Source organism: Lytechinus pictus, chromosome 14, assembly GCF_037042905.1.
Source record: "Lytechinus pictus isolate F3 Inbred chromosome 14, Lp3.0, whole genome shotgun sequence".
Taxonomy (NCBI): domain Eukaryota; kingdom Metazoa; phylum Echinodermata; class Echinoidea; order Temnopleuroida; family Toxopneustidae; genus Lytechinus; species Lytechinus pictus.
Window position 1 is genome coordinate 14367846 of NC_087258.1, and position 21443 is coordinate 14389288.

The window sequence follows — 21443 nt, forward strand, 5'->3', positions numbered from 1 at the left end:
TGTAATCAAAATAAAATAATGGTAATTGGGAACGCACGTCGCGAAAAAATATTATATGCATGCATGGATAATCCTCGCCAGGGTGACGCCACAGGCCTGGGGTCGGCTGAGTGTCGACTGTCCCGATACCCTTTCTAGTTATGAAAAATATATAAAAGGGAATAACAATATATTACGTAACCTTTGTCCTTAATGACCTCTTGTCCCGTAATTGAAATACCCAGGGGCCGCCCCTTAATATTCATGGTGTTCAAATGATAAGGGGTGAGAATATTAGAACCAGTGGTAAATTAAGCCGAGATGTCACTCATGATCATTTAATTATGAGAGTTTTTACTCTGCAGTGAAATTTTGCTATTGAAAAACATAGGTGGAGACCCCCCCCCCCCCAAAAAAAAAAAGCAAGAATATTTCATTGTTTTAATGTTTTTCTTGTCCAATTTCTAAAAAATTATGAACAAAAAAAATTGTAAAGGAATGTTGTGAGAGTGATAGTACTATGTCTCTTGTATTGTTTTTGTGCATTTTATTTTTAATCGACCAAATTATAATTACTGAAAATTGATCATCTATCAACATTTGGATCTTGCGCGTCATACTTATAGTTCATTGAATATTGGTTGCATTTTGAGAAAAACGAAAAGGATAAAGAGAATTTGAAGAATGAAGGCAAAGAACGCAGATGGCAGCAACACTCGTTTGTTGGTAAAAGGGTTGTAGGTGCGAGGGTGTGTGTGTGTGTGTGTGTGTGTGTGAGAGAGAGAGAATGGAATGGAGAATGAATGAGAAAAATATAATAAGATGGAGAAAAAGGGAAAGAGTAGGAAAACAGAAGGAAGAGGAAGTAAATAGAAGATAAAGAAGCGGAGAGAAGGAAAAAAGGATATGAAAAAGGAAAAAGGGGCAGAAATAAGAAAAAAACTCATTTTGTGATTGTTAGGCCTACCACAACTGGTATTTATCTTTAATTCCGAATTTTACGTTTACTTACGTTAAACCAATGAGATACAGTTTATGCCCTAGCATATTACAGCCTAGGAAGGATAAGCCTAGCCTAGCATTTTGTCTTAATTGTCATTAATGGAAAATTTGATAAGTGTTAAAGAATTGGATCTATATATAGATCCAAACCTAAGGCCTATAGGCCTAAGGGTACCGGCAAATTGGGGGTGCTGACTCTTTCATGACATGGCATGCAACGCGAACGATCACCACAATTTTGTCCACGCGCATGCGTACTCTTATTCCGAAAACGCAAGTCATGAATATTCATTGGGGTCCGGAATTCTTGCGGGGAAAAATAATTTCGTGGGCGGGGCATGGGGCACCAATCGTTTGTTTTTAATGGGTGGGGCATGGGGCACCGAGCGTATTACATCGAGCGTTTTTTTATAATGGGGCTGATCCAAAGAGGTGGAGGGGACTGAACATGGCAAATAATATGGATTATTTTTTTTCAGAATAATTTCATAGGGAAGGGCGAATGAATTTAATTTTTTTATTGATATTTTATTGGGCTCACTCGAGGAGGTACCTGTAAGGTGATATAATAGTGATGACTTCACCCTGATGCATTAGCAATCTGGACCAAAGAAAAGGCAAAACTAGTGACTCTTTCTACATCTAAGCCTAATCTTTGACACACCTTGATCATGTTGATTGAAATTACCTGCGAATATTGTAATTTTATTTGATTTGATTCTATGAAAATCTGTTTAATAAACACAAATACTAATGGCAAATCCTGTTCATTTGTTGGTCATCAGAATGATGTTCCTTGTCTGTTGTCTTCTTTTATCTCACTTTCAATTATTTTTTTAAATTTCCCCTTCATTTTCCCAAATGCTGTGCCCACGAAAGTATTGCACTTTTGGCACGTGCCCTTTTACCTATCCTGATACGTCGCTCTGGCTTCATCGTGAGAAAAATATAGAAAACTGAATTCATTACTTTGAGCAGATTCATATCCAGGGATTGTGGTCTTGACATGCTTGATGGGAGTCGAGCCGGGAGTCGAGGGCGGGATGGTGGTTGTGATGGGCGCGCGGGGTGGGGGTAACACCGATTCACTGTTGACTAATGACAAAAGATATATCACATAGCGTGTGCTAACATAGGGTTAAACTGAGGGCATAAACCTTACCAAGACCCTGCTCAACAAACGACCCGGATCATTCATTGGTGAGGTTTCAACGACCAACACCGACACCACCGAAGCAGCACAGACCAACCTTGCCAACTATGGAGCCAGGGAATACGACAAGCTGCATGAATTCGAGCGGGGATTCCGGGGGCATCCCCCACGGACCACCAGCCTACGTCGAACACCTGAAAATCGCAAACCAAGTTGTGATCGCTGTAACTTTCTCTATTGTTCTTTTCGCCATGGGGGCGTCGATCACGCCGCAGAATTTCAAAATTGTCGTGAGTTGAATTTAAAACAAATATGAATTAGTGAATTCCGAAGTAGGCCTAGGGGATCGATACGCACTCGATTGTAATTATGTTGTTTATAAACTCACTCAAAGTCGTACGAAAACTGTAGGTTTACTTTACTTGAATATCTGCATAATTACCGAAAAGTTATCACTGCAAGACATTCAACAAGTAATAGTATGAGAACATTTCAATAATCTTAATCTATTAAAAATTCTCTATTTCTATTGTTCTAAACTGATACCTCATAATGCTGTTTTGATTATTCCGTTAAAATTGTCAAATTTTCGAAAGTAAAGATTCTCATTCATTTTGTATGCCTATACAGATCTCTAACAATTGCGTGTTTACTGTTATGAATAATGCACCTAGTGAACAATAATGTCAACAAGAAAATGTCATTTTACGTCAAGATCACTTTTTGTTTGTTGCTTTGTTCATTTTCCTGATTATTTCATTTTAAAGCCTTTAGGAGAAAAGATGATTATCAAAAACCACTCCCAACGACAATCAACCACTTTAGTAGTGTCCAGGGAGACGAATCCATTCAACGTAAATGATCATAGATCATGTAGATACTATGTGATATTCTGTGTGAAAATTTATAGGACAAGTCGGAAAGTCCACCCAAACAAAAAGACGATTTTAATTATTAAAAAAAGAGAAAAATCCAACAAGCATAACACCGATAGTTTCATCAAAATCGGATGTAAAATAAGAAAGTTATTACATTCTAAAGTTACGCTTAATGTCACAAAACTGTTATACAGTATGCACATCCAGATCGGTATGCAAATGAGGCGACTGATGACATCATCCACTCGCTATTTCTTTTATATTTTATTATATGAAATATGAAATATTCTCCTCTTTGTCCAGTGAAACTACGATTGATTCATCGGAGTCCCTGAACATGCGGAATTAGCATTGTTTAATACTATATTGTTCAATCAAGTTGGCCCTTATTGTTTAATCTATATACATGTATATATATATAAAAAGAAATATTGTATAATTAAAAAAAGAAATAGTAAGGGAAATCATCGTCTGTCTCAGTTGCATGTCACCGAGTTTTGCATATTACTGTTTTGTGAAAAATAAGCGAAACCTTAAAATGTTATATCTCTCTTATTTTACATCCAATTTTGATGACATTGTCATTGTTATGCTAGTTTGATTTTCTCTATATATTCAAACATTCGACATTTTTCTGGGGTGGACTTGACCTTTGAATAACCCATACCCATTAAAAGATCCTTTCGTTTCGTCATGCTAACTGGTTATTTCTTATTCCACAGATGACTTTATTATGGCATGTCACCTCAATGTTCCCTCCAGGGGATTTCCTTCAAATGTTTTCTTAATAATTAGTATAAATGTACCACTTTCGTTATCAGGTTATGTTGATCAATTCACATGACCTACGTCGAACCTATGACGAATAGGTTGAATAATGACTTTTACAGGAAAGCGAGTTTTGTGAAACAGTCAGGTTAATTTATTAATTTATTTATTTATTTATTTATTTATTTATTTATTTATTTATTTATTTATTTATTTATTTATTTATTTATTTATTTATTTATTTATTTATTTATTTATTTATTTATTTATTTATTTATTTATTTATTTATTCATTTATTCATTTATTTATTTATCTATTTACCGTTATTTATCCATTTACAGCCCAATGTATGTGTACGCAGGTGTGTGTGTGTGGGGGGGGGGGGGTCGGTTCGCGGGGGTCAGGAATCATCCGGGTTCCGATATACAGTGCGTATCAAAAAAAAGTTTACACTTTGAAAAAGCCCTGGGAATTAAAAAATATACAACATGTGGGTAATTTTTTCACATATAATTATGGGTTTGGGTCTCATCTATCCAATGAAAGTAAAATTTTTGACAGAATGTTACACTTGAGTGAGCACTGTCCATTTTTGTAAAGCTCGCAGAAATCTGTTTGCGCAGAAATGCTTGTTTTCACGCTGTGTCAAGGGGAAAGGGCGAAATCAAACTTACCCTGCGAAGCATTTCTCATAGCTTTTCCTAGCACTTTTAGCCAATTGAAATAAAAAGGATACATTCAAGCATTTTGTAACAATTTTGCCGCCCAAATTTGAAATTTCAACACTTAGTAAGCACAACCTTTACCCTTTTTGTGCCAGCTGGATCTGAGGACATAACTGAATCTGAACAAAAGTTTATATCAGACATCTCCAGCATTTTTCACTAAGTTTTTATCATTTAAAGTTGGTTTACATTTAATTTTTAATTTAATACTTGTTTCTCCACACTTTTCCTAGCTTGGCAATGATTAACAAAATGAAAATTAAAGCCTTAGCCATTTCATGTAAATCACAGCTCAGTGTAAAGCAAATATCATCACGATGGACTCGGTGTGTGGGGGAGTGGGTGGGGCGCAATGCACTCTTCGAAGTGTTTTGGGCAAGGAAACAAGTTTAAAAAGGTAAAAGATACCTTCAAATCAATTTTACTAGCTAAGTTCCACGTGTTCTTCATGATTAAGGTCTACTTTTATTCGTATAACTATTTCAAAGTTCTGCGCAAATCATTTTTTACCAACTTTTCTAAAGTAAGTGGTGCTCACTCAAGCGGAAATATTTTTCGACAGTTATATCGTCATTTGCTTAAATGGATCTGTACCAATGCTAAAATGTGGAAAAATCGTCAGGATATTACAAATATATAATTTTACAGGATTTTTTCTAAGTGCAAACTTTTTTTTGATACGCACTGTATTACCGCGGACCTATTCATGTCAAATTTGGTATAGAGGTTTTTCGTCACGCACTACAGCAACATTGAAAAAAATCAGAAAATGATAACATTATTGTTTAGTATTCTATAGGCATGTTGATGGATGCTTCTTTTCGTTTTCTGTTGTGTGTGTGTTTGTGGGAGGGGGGGGGGGGGTCGGTTCGCGGGGGTCAGGGATGACCCGGGCCATTTTATGCAGATTCCAATAGAGCTATTACCGTGGACCTATTTACGTCAGTTTTGGTATAGAGGTTTTCGTCACGCACTATTGAAATATTGTAAGAAATGCAAAAAATAATGACGTTATTGTTAAGTATTCTATAGGCATATTGATGGATGCTTTTTTTTCGTTTTCTATTACTGACATATTATATGATATGATTAGGGGGGGGGAGCTTGACCCCAAGCTTTCAACGACCAAGAAAAAAAATGTAGGGAAGAGGAGAAAATAAAACAAAATGTAAGGAAGAGGGTGAATTTTATACTTTTTTAATATTGTGTTGACAGTGGCGTACCTAGGATTTTTTATTTGACAAACAAAAAAAAAAAAAAAAAAAAAGGTCTTCAATCACATATAGAGGATTTCGTACAACAACAAAAAATGTCAAGCAAAAAAAAAAAAAAAAAAAAAAAAAAAAGGTCTTCAACCTCTTCAGGGGGGGGGGGGGCAAAAGGGGGGCATGTATACGTTTTTTGCATTGGTTGTGACTCGTCAGGGGGGGCAGACTGCCCCCCCCCCCGTAGGTACGCTAGTGGTTGACATCTATCACAGAATTAGATTTCATCTTAAAATGATCAGAATTATCGCTTATTAGAAATGTTTTCCCGTCAACGCCACCACATTCACTGAACTTGTTCACTTCCTATGGGCAATCAGCATTTCATAGGGTTGTTTCCAATTATTTTCGATGCCTTGCACCCTAAATTTAGATATCCTTTTAAATTGCTCACACTCTTTTCTGCCATTCTTTATTTTCTCATTTTGCTTTCATTTTTATATTTTCGCATCGTCGACTTTGACGGAGCTTTCTCAGTATTGCCCTTTATGTTATGTAAACTATACATTCTACCGGGACATTCTATCTTCATTATTTTAATAGTACCATTCTTGACTTGTTTTCAGTTTACTACCCTTTTTCACGTTTTCTTCCATAATCATACATTGCAGAAATACATTAAGTTGTAGAGAAGAAGAATAATGTAGGTCTACGTCTATGGAAGGGCCACTAGCGTACCTACGGGGGGGGGGGGGGGGCAGGGGGGGGCACTCTGCCCCCCCCCTGACGAGTCAAAACCCATGCAAAAACGTATCTTTGCCCCCCTTTAAGACCTTTAATGCCCCCCTGACGAGCTTGAAGACCTTTTTTTTTTTTTTTTTTTTTTTTTTTTTTTTTTGCTTGTCAATTTTTTTCTGGAACGAAATCCTTTATTTGTGATCGAAGACTTTTTTTTTTTTTTTTTTTTTTTTTTTTTTTTTGCCTGTCAATTTTTTTGGCGGACGGTTTTGCCCCTCCTGTGGAAAATCCTAGGTACGCCACTGGGAAGGGCGTTTCGATTTCATTGTTCATCTCTTCACTACATCTCTCTTTCTATCTCTTTTCCATATCTCTTCTGATATTCTATTTTCTCCTTTCTTTCCTTTTCACATTTTCCTTTTCTTCGCTCGCCATCAGTTCCTCCCCTTTTATTGTAGTTTGGAATTAGTTTTCTTATTATCTTTCCATATTATCAAACATCATCGTCCTTATTTGTATCGACTCATTCGATAGAGCTGATTCATACAATCTTATTTTTTTAACCAATGCACATTTTATGTTTAAGAAACCATAGACATTTCTTTACCCATAATAATGACATTGTTAAGTTTTATTTATTTATTTAAGGCCTTATAATAATAATTCTATTATTACATTTATTTTCGAAAAATCGCCACGACTTTCCAAGATGTATTTTGTTAATCAAAGTCGTTGGATTTACACTGTAAATTCGAAACAGATTTGGCCACGAGTTAACTTCTGTTTATATCAACATATTTTCTTGATTTCTGAAGCTTCGTCGACCGGTCGGCATCGCGGTCGGATTCGTCTCCCAGTTCGCAGTCATGCCTCTTCTTGCTTACTGCTACGCCCTTGCCGTGGGCTTCGAGCAGACCATAGCCCTGGGGTGTCTGATCCTCGCTTGTTGTCCAGGGGGGAGTCTCTCCAACCTCTACACCTTCTGGACAGATGGAGACCTGTGTCTCAGGTGAGTATAGAACTGTAATAGACGGTGTTACAAACACCATGGTATTCTTAGGGGACTCCATTGTCAGGTGTTAAACACATATATGGTGTTTGAATAAAACACCAAAATAGTGAATTGAAGAAGTTTAACACTGGTGTAAAATGCTTGGTGTGGTCCATCTAAACAACGGTGGTGAAGTGTTGTAACACCCTTGTATCTGGAGTGCAGTTTAAATGATTAGATTAAGAGTAAGCAAATTTAGAGAAGATACACACACATAGAAAAGACGAAAAACAAAACTGTGAACACCATTATAAACTTTTTAATTCACAAGGGAAAAAGAAAAAATAATAATAACATTTGGGGTGTCATGATATTCTCATTATGAACGAACACCTAAAATCATACAACAACAGCAACCACATCGGCTGTAATTATCATTTATAAATAAGAAAAGACATTGTTTGGTCATTGTAACTTGAAAGAAAAAAAAATGAAATAATCATAAAAATGAAAACTAAAAAAGGGGCGGTTGAGCGAAGTTGAAAGCAAGGGGGCAGGGGAAAAAGGGCACCTTTTAATTCGAAATGGCACTATCTTAAAAAAATAACTTATCTACCCTACTCACATGACTCATGAAATTTAGGTCACAGAGGATTATTCTTACAAGTTTTTTTTGTTCATAAGTAGTAACATATTAGGGGCACCGATTCGAGAAAGGGTACTTACAAGAAGGCAAGGGGACACATAAAATGGGTCCTTCTCAAGTATGAAAGGGGCACAGAACACATTCGCGAGGGGCACTTTTCTTGTGTAAAGGGGGCACTGATACAAGAAATAAAAGGCACTCGCTAACACATAAAACGTGTCCTCAGGTGAAAGGGCACAGTACATGTTCGTGATCATGGTGAGGGGACATTTTTCTTGCGTAAACAGGACACTTTTTCAGTGCTCGAAAAAGTGGGGGGGGGGGGCACTGTGCCCTCGGTCCCCCAGGATCATCGCTTCTGAAACTTACAAATAATCATGAAGATTGTCTTTATTTTCAATTATCACGCGGGAATCCAACATAAAAGCAATATAACTCTGGGCAATAAATCATATTCGCTTTTAACCGTTTAACCAAAGTACAACAGTCATGCGTTCCGTCCGCCCGCTTCAGAAATACACCCCTAGAAGGATACAAAGTATTATAATTCTTCTTTATGACTTACTTTATACAATGTTGCTGGTCGACTTCCTCGGATGACTGTACCCTTATTCTGATATCATGTGTCAGCTGGAATGTAGTTTGATGTAATTATAAAAGATTTAAATTAAGTCCAGACACGCGAAGTGCAGACTCGGCATGCAGAGGTATGACGAGAAGGGTAAAACGTTTGACAACGTCAATCATTTTTGTTGTTGTTAATTCATTTGATTCTTCTTTATAAATGGCATAATTATGATAAATAAAAAGGAAAAGGGTGATACCTATCAATAGTATGCAACATTTCTTTGTATAGCATTGTTTCTATGTGCTACATGCTATTACAACGATGGTCTTCCATGAGGTCGTGTTTGGTACAGTTAAACCGTGGACGCTAATAAAAAGTATAGTGAAAGTTTGTTAAATATCCATGGGGGGGGGGGGGGGTGGGAGGATATATGTAATATTTGTATCATATATTCTCAATTTTGAGGGAATAAAAGTGTAATCTGTCAAGCCCGCTATGAAGAAAACGTCCCTCTCTTAATAGATTCACACAATATGAACCCAATTATATTCGAATAATAATTGAATGTATTGAAAGCAATGAAATAATGACATGCAGTGATGAACTTCACCATGCTTTAGAAACATACTCGCTGACTTTCAACAATGACCCGTCTCTCATTGTTCAACCACAGGACGACTAATCTCAACTCCCAATCATATCAGCAACTGTTAAAGTGATTATGCACTTATTCATCAAAATAATTGCAGGGGCCTGGGAACGAGTTTTTAAGAGGGGTGCTGGTTTGAGAAAAAGAATGACAAGCAAAAAAAAAAAAAGGATTTTCAGTTTCACTTTAAACATGTTAAAGTGAAACTTTACTCATTTAAGGCACACGTTAAATCCATGTTATTATCAGAATATTTAAAGTAAATTTTCTGTGTCAATGTTTCAGTTTGTCATGAAATTATTCGTCCTTCGAATTAATCATCACCAGTAACTCCGCCATGACCATCATCATCTCCGTGGCCTTCATCTTCCCCATTGTTACCATCATCCTCATCCATATCTCTATCTTCATTATTCAAAATATGAACAGATATTACCATCCAGCCGTATACATGTTTTATCAATTCAATAGGTTTTAATTCTGGGTTGTCGTTTTTTTCATCTGCTTATGAAGACAATCCTTCTCCTGTAAATGTTGTAATAATTTGGTAGTGGATCATACTTGTTTTGAATGATATTTTCAGTCCATTTTCTTTTCTTTTCATGCCAAAAAACAGTAAGCAATACATTGTGTTTGGTATGTAATGATAAATGTATTATACAAACTGTACGAATTCAAAAGAAATAAATCAAATCAAAGGGGATTTTATTCTGTGACAAGCAATATGTGACAAGCAAAAAGAAAAGGTTTTGCTCTAAAATGAAAACGATTTATGCCGTTTCGTATTTAAATAAATAACTTTTTATTTGAATACCTGCATGTTAACATACCAATCTCAAAAAGTGCTGCCCGTGGTGTATATCACACGCAGCACCCCAGAGAAATCTTGTTGGGAGGGGGGGGGGGTGGAAGCACCCCCGATTCCCAGGTCTATGAATATTTGTTCTCTCAATCAAACGCTGACACGCAACTAATAATTTGTAACAAATCGAATGTGGCATCATTCCGCGCGCCCTGAAATGTTCAAGTTCGTCTTCCAAGGGGTAAGCTCGAAATGTTGTTTCCGATGAGTAACAGTTTAGGAGTTCATAATTTCCGTTGATACATCGTTACGTCCCCGTGGTCATTGCAGGGCCCCCGGTTGTTAGATATCGGCTATTTTTTGAAATTCTTTTTAAAGGGGCTTCCGAGCAGTGGATATCAGAAGGCTACAAGTAAAATTGTCTAAAATGTTCAGTTCATACAACGCTTGAAAAGCGTTGTAATATAAAAAGGAGAAAAGAAAAAACAAAACAAAAAGGCAGATATCTACTATGATCTGGTCACCGACCGATCGAAATAAACTTTCCAGTGAAATCGCAAATTTTATCTCGTAAATAACTTTTTTTTTCATATCCACCAAAATAAATAATTACTCTTTAAGGGCAAACGCATTCATAAAATCATGGTGACGTACATTTTGGGGGATATACCAAAACCTAAATTAATCATTCAAGTTTTCAAAGGCTTAGCAATTGTATATGCTTATATTTAGTTTGATATAAAAGCACACATATATTTTTAAATTAACATTAAATACTCAATATGGCGAAAAGCCCATTTCAGCGGTATCATCAATGTCTTCCAGGAGAGAATGCAATTGCCACAGTTATCCTGGCTGGCTAAATTTATCTGTCCCCGGCGTTCCAAGGGTAGATGTATTTATATAACTTCCATATGTACTTCTATTTTGTTATTCATTTGCCGAATAACAGAATAATGATAATGAAAATAAAATCTTTAAAAAATAATTATACTAATAGTAATAGCAGTAGCAGGCCTAGTGATAATGATTATGATGATAATGATGGTAGTGATAATGATGATGATGGTGATAGCAATACTACTACTACTACTACTACTACTACTACTACTACTAATAATAATAATAATGAAAATGAAAATAACCGTTATCATTATAATAATATTGTCCCTGATCTTCCATTCTGTGACAGGCAAAATACAAATGTAGATATGACCATTTCAGCCACTGAGGAAAGAAATATAATCGCAACTGCTCATTTTTTTGTTTTTTATCCCCAACATGTAGTATCGCCATGACGACCCTGTCGACACTGCTAGCTATCGGGATGATGCCCCTGAACCTTCTCATCTATTCACGTCGATGGACTGATCAGAATACATCAATGCCTTATCTTGATATCTGTATATCCCTCATCCTTATCGTCGTACCCGTCGGGTTGGGTATGGTACTCAGATGGAAGAAGTCGCGTTGGGCGCTCCTTATTGCAAAGGTATACTTTGATGATCGTAATTTTGAAAATTTACATATATTTCCTGAAAAAAATCACTAGATACACCAAAAGTATGCATTAAATCCTTCAATTTTACTTCAAAAAATGTTAAAGTGCCCCCAGGACAAGCTCCGTTGCTTCGCTCCCTAACTTTTGAGTTTCTTCGAAATGTTTTTTATGCATCCTGCCCCAATAAAAAAAATCTGCGTACGACCATGAATAATTGAGATTCGCCCATCATTTAATAAGATTGGGATTTTAGATTGTATTGATTTCCCTTTGATTTTTTTAAAACAAAATGTGATGAAAATAACATTGCAAAGTCAAAGTAACATTTTACACACCTACCAGAATTCCAGGGGGGTACTGCCTATGGAAAATATTAAACGCAGCATCCCCTGGGAAAAGCTTGGGGTGCTTCGGCAACCCCAGCAACATCGCTTCCCAGGGCCATGCTACTAACGCAGCATACGCGCTTTTAATTTAATTTACTCGGCTGTATCAAAGTATACAAATATTTAAATTGATAAAACAATGTTTTGTGGTAAACAAGGGATTGCACATGCAGCGCCAGAACTCCGGAATAGCATTCCCAACTATTCAAGGATTATACCATTGGTCAATTCAAATCCGCATCGAAAACATATTTATATTTCTGGTATTATCGTTTGAAAGGTATAATTGGCCATATAAGAACAGAACTTTTATTATTACTACTGTACATCGTCTTGCCCCATAACAAAATACCCCTGATAAGGTTGACGTTTTTACGGATTACTCCTGTGAGAGAAAATCAATAACGTCAGATTCACGTCGTCTTGTACCTACCCCTCCTACGTGTATCTAGTACATCCCTGTTTAGATTTTTTTTTAAACTGTGCAAAAGCTTTCACAATGATTCATATTGATTCAGTATCATTTTAACAGTACTTGCTATCAATGTATACATTTTCTAGATTTATCCACTCTCGATGTTTTGTTGTTTTATGTTGTTAGTAGTTTATGTTTTGTTTGCTTGTAGTTTATAATGTTATGAAGTATTTTCCTGTTGAATGATGTTCGTTTACCTGCAGGGCGCCTTTGTAAAGCAGTTTCTCAAAACTGAACAGGCCAAGCCTGCAGTATATAAATGAAATGAATAAATAAACAAATAAATAAATAAGTAAAATTAGATAAATAGATAGATGAATAAAAATAAATAAATGAAAAAAAAATAAATAAATAAAAATAAATCAATGAATAAAACAAAATAAATAAATAAATGAACAAATATATATATATTTATATATATATATATAAACTTGATCTCGAATATATATATATATATATATACACACATACACACACACTGGGGGCACCCTGATCTACCATATGTCACCAGGGTTGACTAATTTGAGAATATTCAAAAAGATTCTTGGTCGCTGAAATCCACATTTGTATCAGATTAATTCCATATAAATATGTTTGTTTATTTTTCTGCAGCCGTGTAGCTTAATCGGATTCATCGGTGTCGTATGCAGTATCATTTTCGTGAGTATCATGAACCCACGTCTCTACAGCTCACACTGGACTATCTGGCTAGGAGCAATCACTCTCTGTTGGATCGGATTCGCTCTCGGTTACCTCCTCTCGTTCATCTTCCGTCAGACACACTCCCAGTGCCGGACCATCGCGTTCGAAACCGGCATCCAGAACGTCGGTCTCGCATTCGCAATCATCGCCTTCTCGTTCGCCGGGAATCCCAATATGGTGCACATGATGACGTTCCCGGCGCTGTTCGGGCCGATGAGTGTCGTGTCCGGGTTCGCGTGTACCGCGGCGTATAAACTGCATCAGAAGTTCTACGGCTCGGATGAGATGGAGGATAAACCGGACGGAGGAGGAGAAGAAGAAGAGAGAGATGGAGAAAAGAGCAAGGAAGTCAGAATGAAGGAGAAAGAAGCTGAAGCGAGTAAACAAGGAACTGTTTAGAATATCACCTAAAAAGTTTTGGAGGTAATCGACGTTATGGAAAACCTGAGGCGGACAATTTGTTTATCATGGGGTAGGAGACGTTCCCGGGAGACGTTAATGGGAACCGAATCTAAGTTAGGGGAATTTTAGATGGGATAGAACAAAAGATACCTCTAACGTTTACTGTAAAGTAATTATTACAAAGTCACTTTAGAAACTGACGTATTAGGCCTAATAATTATTGTTTTGTGATGTCAATGATGCTGCAGTTAATATTGAAGTCTATAGTAACTGTTGTGTATGCACGGTGTTGTCACCTAATTTTCAGAGGTATGGTCATAATAATTCATAATTAATATTTCGGTAATCAATTATGTCATAGAGGCACACCGGCGAAAGACATTACTTTCTAAAACAAAACAAAACAAGTGCACACCTAGTTACCAAGAATGCATACAGCATTTCGATTTAATTCTGGTCAGGTGCCAGTCAGACCACTCGGTCACGCCACGGCATCTCAATTTTACGTCATCACCAATGGCTGAGCATAATACCTATTACCGTCAGTTAAAATCAGGGTGACCAGATTTGGGTCGTCATGCCTCTGGCATCATGAGTCTCAAAAACATTGCGTAAGGGGGGAAATGTGTAAAGCTGCGAGCGAGCGAAGCGACGGATGATTTTTTTTGACATTTTCTATTAAAAAATCTAATTCTGTGTTAGATTTGCACGTAATATTAAAAAACACATTTCTCCTCTTTATTTTTCTTGTCCTGATTTTTTTTATCCATGGCCCCATCCCCCTCTCTAAGCCAGTTGGTCCTACAGTAAATTATGTATATTAAATCTAATTTAACCTTCCCTGGCCGGGCTGTCGCCCTATATTCAAATGGTACAAAAAATTAATGGCTTGAAGGAAATGGCCTAAAATAAGTTCACACAGATGTAATAATATGAACATTAATAACGTATTTTCATTTCATTTCTTACGTTTTGTTCTCTGTATGGCATACAAAAATATTATATTTATTTATTATACACTCATATTATTTTTTAAAGAACAGAACACATTTACGTTCATTTAGACTTATCTGTTTACTCAATTAATTTTACTCTGATGAGTGAAAGTAAGAACGTTTCTGTATGTCCGTTTTCATGCTCTTGTGTATTTGATTACTGTTATGCTGTTATTTGTTTGATTTATTAAAGAATACTACAGGTAATTTCAAAGCATTTACTCATTCATTATCTGCTTGTTTGAAAACAATACAATGAGAATTGAAACTTGCGATTTAATTACCTGTTCACCAGGTCCCCGTCTTATAAAGAGTTGCGATTGATCCATTCAATCACAACTATATGGAAAGCCAGCAACTCAACTTCAACATCAAAAATGCATGTTTGTTTTTTTCAAAATATTTTCTTACTAAGATGTTTATTCATACATCCATGGTTTTCTTGAAAATTCAGTGTGCTTCTTTTTGTTTAAAAATGACATTTTTCAAATTTCTTGTACATTATATTATGACAATACTGGCTTTCCTTAGAATTGCAATTGATCGGATCAATCGTAACTCTTTGTAAGACGGGGTCCTGATCATGAGGTCTCAGTGCATCGATTTACAACATAGGAAAGGAATATGGAAAGACGAGCTATCATGTAATATGAAATACGGCATCTGTGTATAACTGTTTGTCATCGTCTATTCCATGATAATTTCCATGGGATATGTTAATTTTCACTTTGGATACAAATTTGGTTTTGTTTAGTTTTATAAAAAGAATTATTAAAGTCGATAGTGTCTCATCGGTGCTCCGTTTCTTTTTTTGTTTTGAATAATATTTTATTTTCTTCCTCTTTCAAATCAATAAGGTGACAATCACAATTCATATAAATAAAGATTCTTTGCATGTATACAATCAATAAACAATCAAACAAATAAATATATCAATATCAATGAGATTACAAATATTTTTAAAATGATTACAAATGAAATTAAACTGCCAAATTTCTCTTCTATGACAATGTGAAACATTTTTTTTTTAATGTGAAAAAAAAAAAAAAACTCTTATAACTCTTCCCCAAAAAGTACATAATATAGCATAAAATTATTTCAATATTTTTTTTGTATATCAAAATTATGTCAAATCAAATAAACTACTTTTTTTCATGACACTCTATGCTCCTTTTAGAGGAAGATTACATATATATAATCTTTCACACACCCACGCACCCTCACACACATACACGCACACAAAAACCCTCACGCACACACATCATACAACAGGTAGCACATCCGTTCTGGTCTGTCGATCTGTAACTTTGTATCATTGAAAAAAAAAATAATAAAATAAAATATAATACGATAAATGATAAGTCAAAGAAATGCACCAATTTGTTCCCATTTTCTTAAGTGTACTCCCAAATTCCCTGTTTTCTTGGCTATATTATATTCTTCTTTTCTGTAACCTTTAATCATATCTGTTGTTTTTTGTACGGACGGTGGTTCGCCCTTTCCTCTGGAAATAAAAATTATATGTTTTAGCAGAAAGATTATACAGTTTATTGCATGTATTCTCACACATTTACCAGATAGACCGATGAAAATTGTTTTCCAATCATCAATCCTAACTTCCTTTAAATGAAGCTTTTTGATGACCTCCTTCCATAACTGTTTAACCTTTAAACAATCTAAAAATAAATGTTGGTATGTTTCTACCTGTTGTTTACAAAAAGAACAAAAATTGTCTGACTCAAAACCAAATTGGAAGAGCTTCTCTTTTGTATACACTACCCCATGTAATAGTTTGTACTGAAACTCCCTTTGTTTACTACATATAAAAGCATTCTTCAATCTTGTAAAGGTTTCTTTCAACTCCCCTATTCCAAGATCATATTCACAATGTCCATCATAAACCTTTAGAGTGTACTCTTTTTGAAATTGCTCAATAAAGTAATTATATATATATCTGGCTTTTAAATCCATAAATTTATGTAGGTAACCAAAGATCTTCAGTTCTATTTGAAAATTTTCACTATCTATAACTATAAAATCACTTTGTATCCATTCTTTTTTAATCACAGAAAAAATTCTTTGAATCATCAGCAGATTATCAGCAGTGTAACCCCGGTTATGGAAATATGAGACTGGTCTTAGTTGACCTCCTACAATAATATCTGATGCTTGAAATATACCTTTCTGAAAGAGTTCAACATCAAAAAACGGTTTATTATGAAGACATATAAATCTGTTGTTAAAAATCACAGGATTGATCTTGTTTTCCTCAAAGTTTCTACATTGATCCAAATCTTGCCATGCTTTCAACATATCTTTATAAAATATTGGTATACCTTGTAAGTCCATTTTATTTGCATCATAATTACAAAGAAATATACTCCGGCCTCCCAATGATCTAAAAAAGTAGTCAAAGGTTACTTTCCAACCTAAATATTTCTCACCGTACAGCAGCCTTTTAATCCACATAATTCTCTGAGTTTTAATGAAAACTTCAAAATTAGTTACTTTGAGTCCCCCTGCACAATAATCTTGATATAGAATTTTCCGTTTTATTCTGTCATTTCCACCCCAAATGAAATTAAAAGAAATCTTTTCAATTTCTTTAAAGATATTTTGAGGAACTGAAATAAGAGAAGAAACATAATTTAATTTAGAAAATACATGCATTTTTAACAATCTAATTTTACCAAACATTGTCAGATCTCGTTGCCTCCACCATCCAATTAATCTTTTGATTTTACTCAAAATTTCTTTATAATTTAGGTCATCTTTTATTTTGGAGTCTCGTGAAAAATATACCCCTAAAATTTGTATATATTGCATTCTATGTCCAAACAGAGGTAAAACCGGCCTATCACATTCTTCCCCCAACCACATAAAATTTGTCTTATCCATGTTTATTTTCAAACCACTCAATTTCTCAAACTCTCCGAAGACTTTCTTCACCCTATTAACTGAGTACGTGTCTTTTAGAAACAATGTACAATCATCTGCGTACAATACTTGTTTTATTTTTCTTTCACCAAACCCAATCCCTTCAATACCCGGATCATTTCGAATAGAATTAGCAAGTAATTCAATAGCTATAATAAATAAATAAGGAGAGAGGGGATCTCCTTGTCTTACTCCTCTTTTAACCTCAAAATATCCAGTTGAGTGTCCCCCATTCATCACACAGCTACTAACGTCATTATAAAGAATTCTAACCCAAGAGCACAATGCATTACCAAAACCAAAAGATTTCAATGCTTTAAATAGAAGTCTATGTGATATACAATCAAATGCTTTTTCGAAATCTACAGCAATTACAAATCCTACTGGCTGATATAAGGATTGAAAGAATACATCGTCTATTAACCTCACTGCCTCTCCAATATTCCTATCTTTAACATACCCTACTTGGTCATAATGAATAATGTCCCCTAGTACCTCTTTTACCCTTTTAGCTAAAACTTTTGACAATATTTTGTAGTCTACATTAAGAAGTGTTATTGGTCTGTAGTTTTTCATATATAAATGATCTTTTCCATCCTTTTCAATTAGGGTAATTACTCCCTGTCTCTGCGAGTTTGATAACATTTCTGTATCAAAACTTTCATTAAATGCTTCAACAATAAATTTCCCTAAAATTGGCCAAAACGTAAAATAGAATTCAGCTGTAAAACCATCATTACCTGGTGACTTATTCCATTTCATTTCCTTTACCGCTTGATAGCATTCTTCAAATAATATTGGCCCTTCACAAAAATCTTTATTTTCTTCACTCAACTTGGGCAATTCATTAAAAAACATATTGTCAATATCTTCTGCACTATCACTATTTTTGTATTCATATAAATGCGCATAAAACTTCTTAATAGTGGTTAAAATATCTTTGCTATCACACAAAATTTCCCCGTTTTCACTGTATATCTCCTTAATCACGCTTTTCCTTTTATTTGATTTCAATAATTGTTCAAAAAAAGCTGAATTCCTTTCACCTTCTTCGGACCATTCCACCCTCGATCTCACCTTTAATCCTTGACGAGAGTAATCGAAGAGCTGCTCTAATTCACTTTTTTTCGATTCGATTTCATCTTGAATTCCATTGTGAAAATTAGTAACCAAATGATGTTCTAAATCTTTAATATCCTTTTCTAATTTTTCAACCTTTGTTTTTCTAATTGCTGCTTTTTTACGAGAGAATTTCATAATATATTCTCTAAGTTTCATTTTCATAAAATCCCAAAATTTAATTTTACTATTTATTTGGTCTCGCCAGGTTCCCTCTATTTCAGAAACCTCCATTTTTATCTCTTCTACAAATTCTTTATCATTACATAAGCTGCTATTGAACTTCCAATATGATTTCCCATAAATAAAACTCTCAACCAAGTTGCTAAATTCTACACAGACCCCAGCGTGATCAGGTGTAATAGAGGGTAAGATGTCAGATTTTTTTACAAGCTTCTCTAATTTCGAAGAGATGAAAATGTAATCTAATCTACTCTGAACAAATGGCTGTTTCTGTCTAAAAGTAAATTCTTTTTTATTTGGATGACGCTTACGCCAAACATCAATCAAATCTAGCTTATCAAGAAAATCACCTAATAAATCTTTGTATTTATTTTTTGAAACATTTCTCGCACCCATGTAATCTAAGTCATGGTCTATACTTAAATTGAAATCTCCCCCAATTATCAGAGAGCATTCTTCACTAAATACAGATGAAATTATTTTGTCCAAATCAGAAAGAAAATCACATTGGGCCTTTCCTTTATCTCCTGTTGGAAAATATACACTTCCTAGTATCAACTTTTCACTTTGACATTTACCTTTTATTATAATATATCTTCCGCCTTTGTCTATTAAAACTTTTTCTATCACAAAATCAACATTCGATTTAAACATGAGAATAGTTCCCCTACTGTGATTACTCCCGTGACTAAAATACATCTCCCCTTCCCAATCAGCCTTCCAACTATTTTCAATATCTTGTGTGCTAAATGTTTCCTGTAAAAATACTACATTTCCTGACCTTTTGCACCATTGAAAAATTTTCTTTCTTTTTACTTTATCTCTTAGCCCTCTTACATTGACTGTGAGTATTTTTAAATTACCCCTCATTGGTGAAGAGTTGCCACAGTGATAGGACACGAAATGGTGCATTCCCTACTTCAGAAATAAGAGCTTTTAAGTAAAGTTGAAAATAATACAAGTACAGACAGACACAGAAACTTCCAATTACACACATAGCACCCCACTCATTCACATCCACACCAGAACTGGAAAACATACCACCCAACGTATCACTCCACTTCATCCCAACAAACATAACACATACACTTCTGCAAACATACTCAAACACACGCCCATAGACTATCCTTTGCACGCACAAACACCCTAAGACACTCTCACAAACACCCCAACACACCCACACCAGCATGATTGACATATACTTTAGCATCATCCTATAGACCCGCAGTTCCGCCCCCCCCCCCCCCCCCGTTATAGAGCAGCCATTTGTATGCTGTCCATATTAACATTATCTCCCTTGTCTACAGAAAATATCTACCTATATAACGCTGAGAAAAAAAAAATAATAATAAAAGAGTCCGAAAGAATAACCTGATTCTGTGTTTTAGCCCTTGTCCCATATCAAAGCTAGACTTAAAACGCTTAGACCTTCATAACATTTGGAGTGAACACATGTAAGAGTGAACCCAAATAAACCTACATAATAGGATATAACTCACTTGAAACGTATAGCATACTTAAAGATACCAGTCAAAATGAATACAGGACATCCAAGAGGGTTCTTATTGTAAAAGGTATTATCTGACTGCACCGATAAAGGATACAGTTGATACTATGTTCCAACCTGTCCAAACTATTCCTATTCTTCTACATCCTAATTGAAAAGCAAATGGCAAAAACTCTTCCGGATACACAAAAATTCCCAATAACAATAACACCGTTCCAATAAACATATACAGCAGGACTTGTATACCTGCATTGGCATATTTGTTATTCTTCTGTAAACCAATATGAATGAGATTTGGTATGAGAAGAGCTACTACCATGTGTCCTCTATTTATAATAAGCATGATAAGTGATACAATGAATGAAAGAAAAATCAAATCAAATGACAATACCAACAACAAAGTCATGATTATCCTTAAGAATGTATACGGGAATCTTTCAGACTCGTTCTGTGATGTAGTCATGCATGTTCCACCCACTAGACCCATTACATTATGAATGCATGCATGGAACAAACATTTACCCCACACAATAAACGTCATTCAAAATCGCTCTGTCCCCCAGTTCATCAGAATAAATGACAAAACTCTTCAAAGTACTTGAGATCCCATATAAAATAGCGCCGTTCTAATCAGAACAATCAGAATCACTAAATCAATAAGTGTTTAAACGCCCTCTCGTGTTTTTATTTTTTAAGAAAATGCTCATGTATACAACGTAAACAGCGAGACCAGTCTCCTCTGTTATATTACATTCACGGATAGCAGTATAATATGTAAACATATGCATGTCGTTCGTTGTCCTGTCGATTAAAAAAATCAAAGTAAAGGTTTCCTAAATATGTTCAAAGGGTCACCATACTTGCAAAAATCTGCTTAATTTAAACATCGACATAAAGAGATAAACATAATTTTTCTTTGTTCTCAGAGATGCCGTGGGTTAAAGACTATCCTAGGGAACAGGTAGTGGCAGCATTCGTCAGAAAGGGCAATTATATTTCTGACAAGCAAAAAAAAGGAGCTTATTTTAATTATCTATTTTTTCACCTTTCTCCCTCAACCTTTTTTTTAAATAAAAAAGTGGTAAAGTAGTGTCTCCGTCGGGCCTGTACAAACTGTTTGAAAAAATAAAG

The 21443-nt window shown here is 35.2% G+C and overlaps 1 protein-coding gene across 1 annotated transcript; it reads left to right on the forward strand.

The window, feature by feature from the left end:
- Positions 1 to 1972: 1972 nt before the first annotated feature.
- LOC129276210 (ileal sodium/bile acid cotransporter-like) lies at positions 1973 to 15361 on the forward strand. Its single transcript, XM_054912625.2, has 4 exons — positions 1973 to 2424; positions 7265 to 7458; positions 11393 to 11597; positions 13080 to 15361. The coding sequence occupies exons 1-4, from the start codon at positions 2242 to 2244 to the stop codon at positions 13566 to 13568; spliced, it is 1071 nt and encodes a 356-aa protein (XP_054768600.2). The 5' UTR covers positions 1973 to 2241; the 3' UTR covers positions 13569 to 15361.
- The last annotated feature ends 6082 nt before the right edge of the window (positions 15362 to 21443 follow it).

Bases quoted from the DNA above. Each gene is read 5' to 3' on its own strand.
- LOC129276210 (XM_054912625.2), top strand. From the start codon at position 2,242: ATGGAGCCAGGGAATACGACAAGCTGCATGAATTCGAGCGGGGATTCC. The intron at 2,425-7,264 runs GTGAGTTGAATT...TGATTTCTGAAG, and splicing joins CGCAGAATTTCAAAATTGTC to CTTCGTCGACCGGTCGGCAT. The intron at 11,598-13,079 runs GTATACTTTGAT...ATTTTTCTGCAG, and splicing joins GGGCGCTCCTTATTGCAAAG to CCGTGTAGCTTAATCGGATT.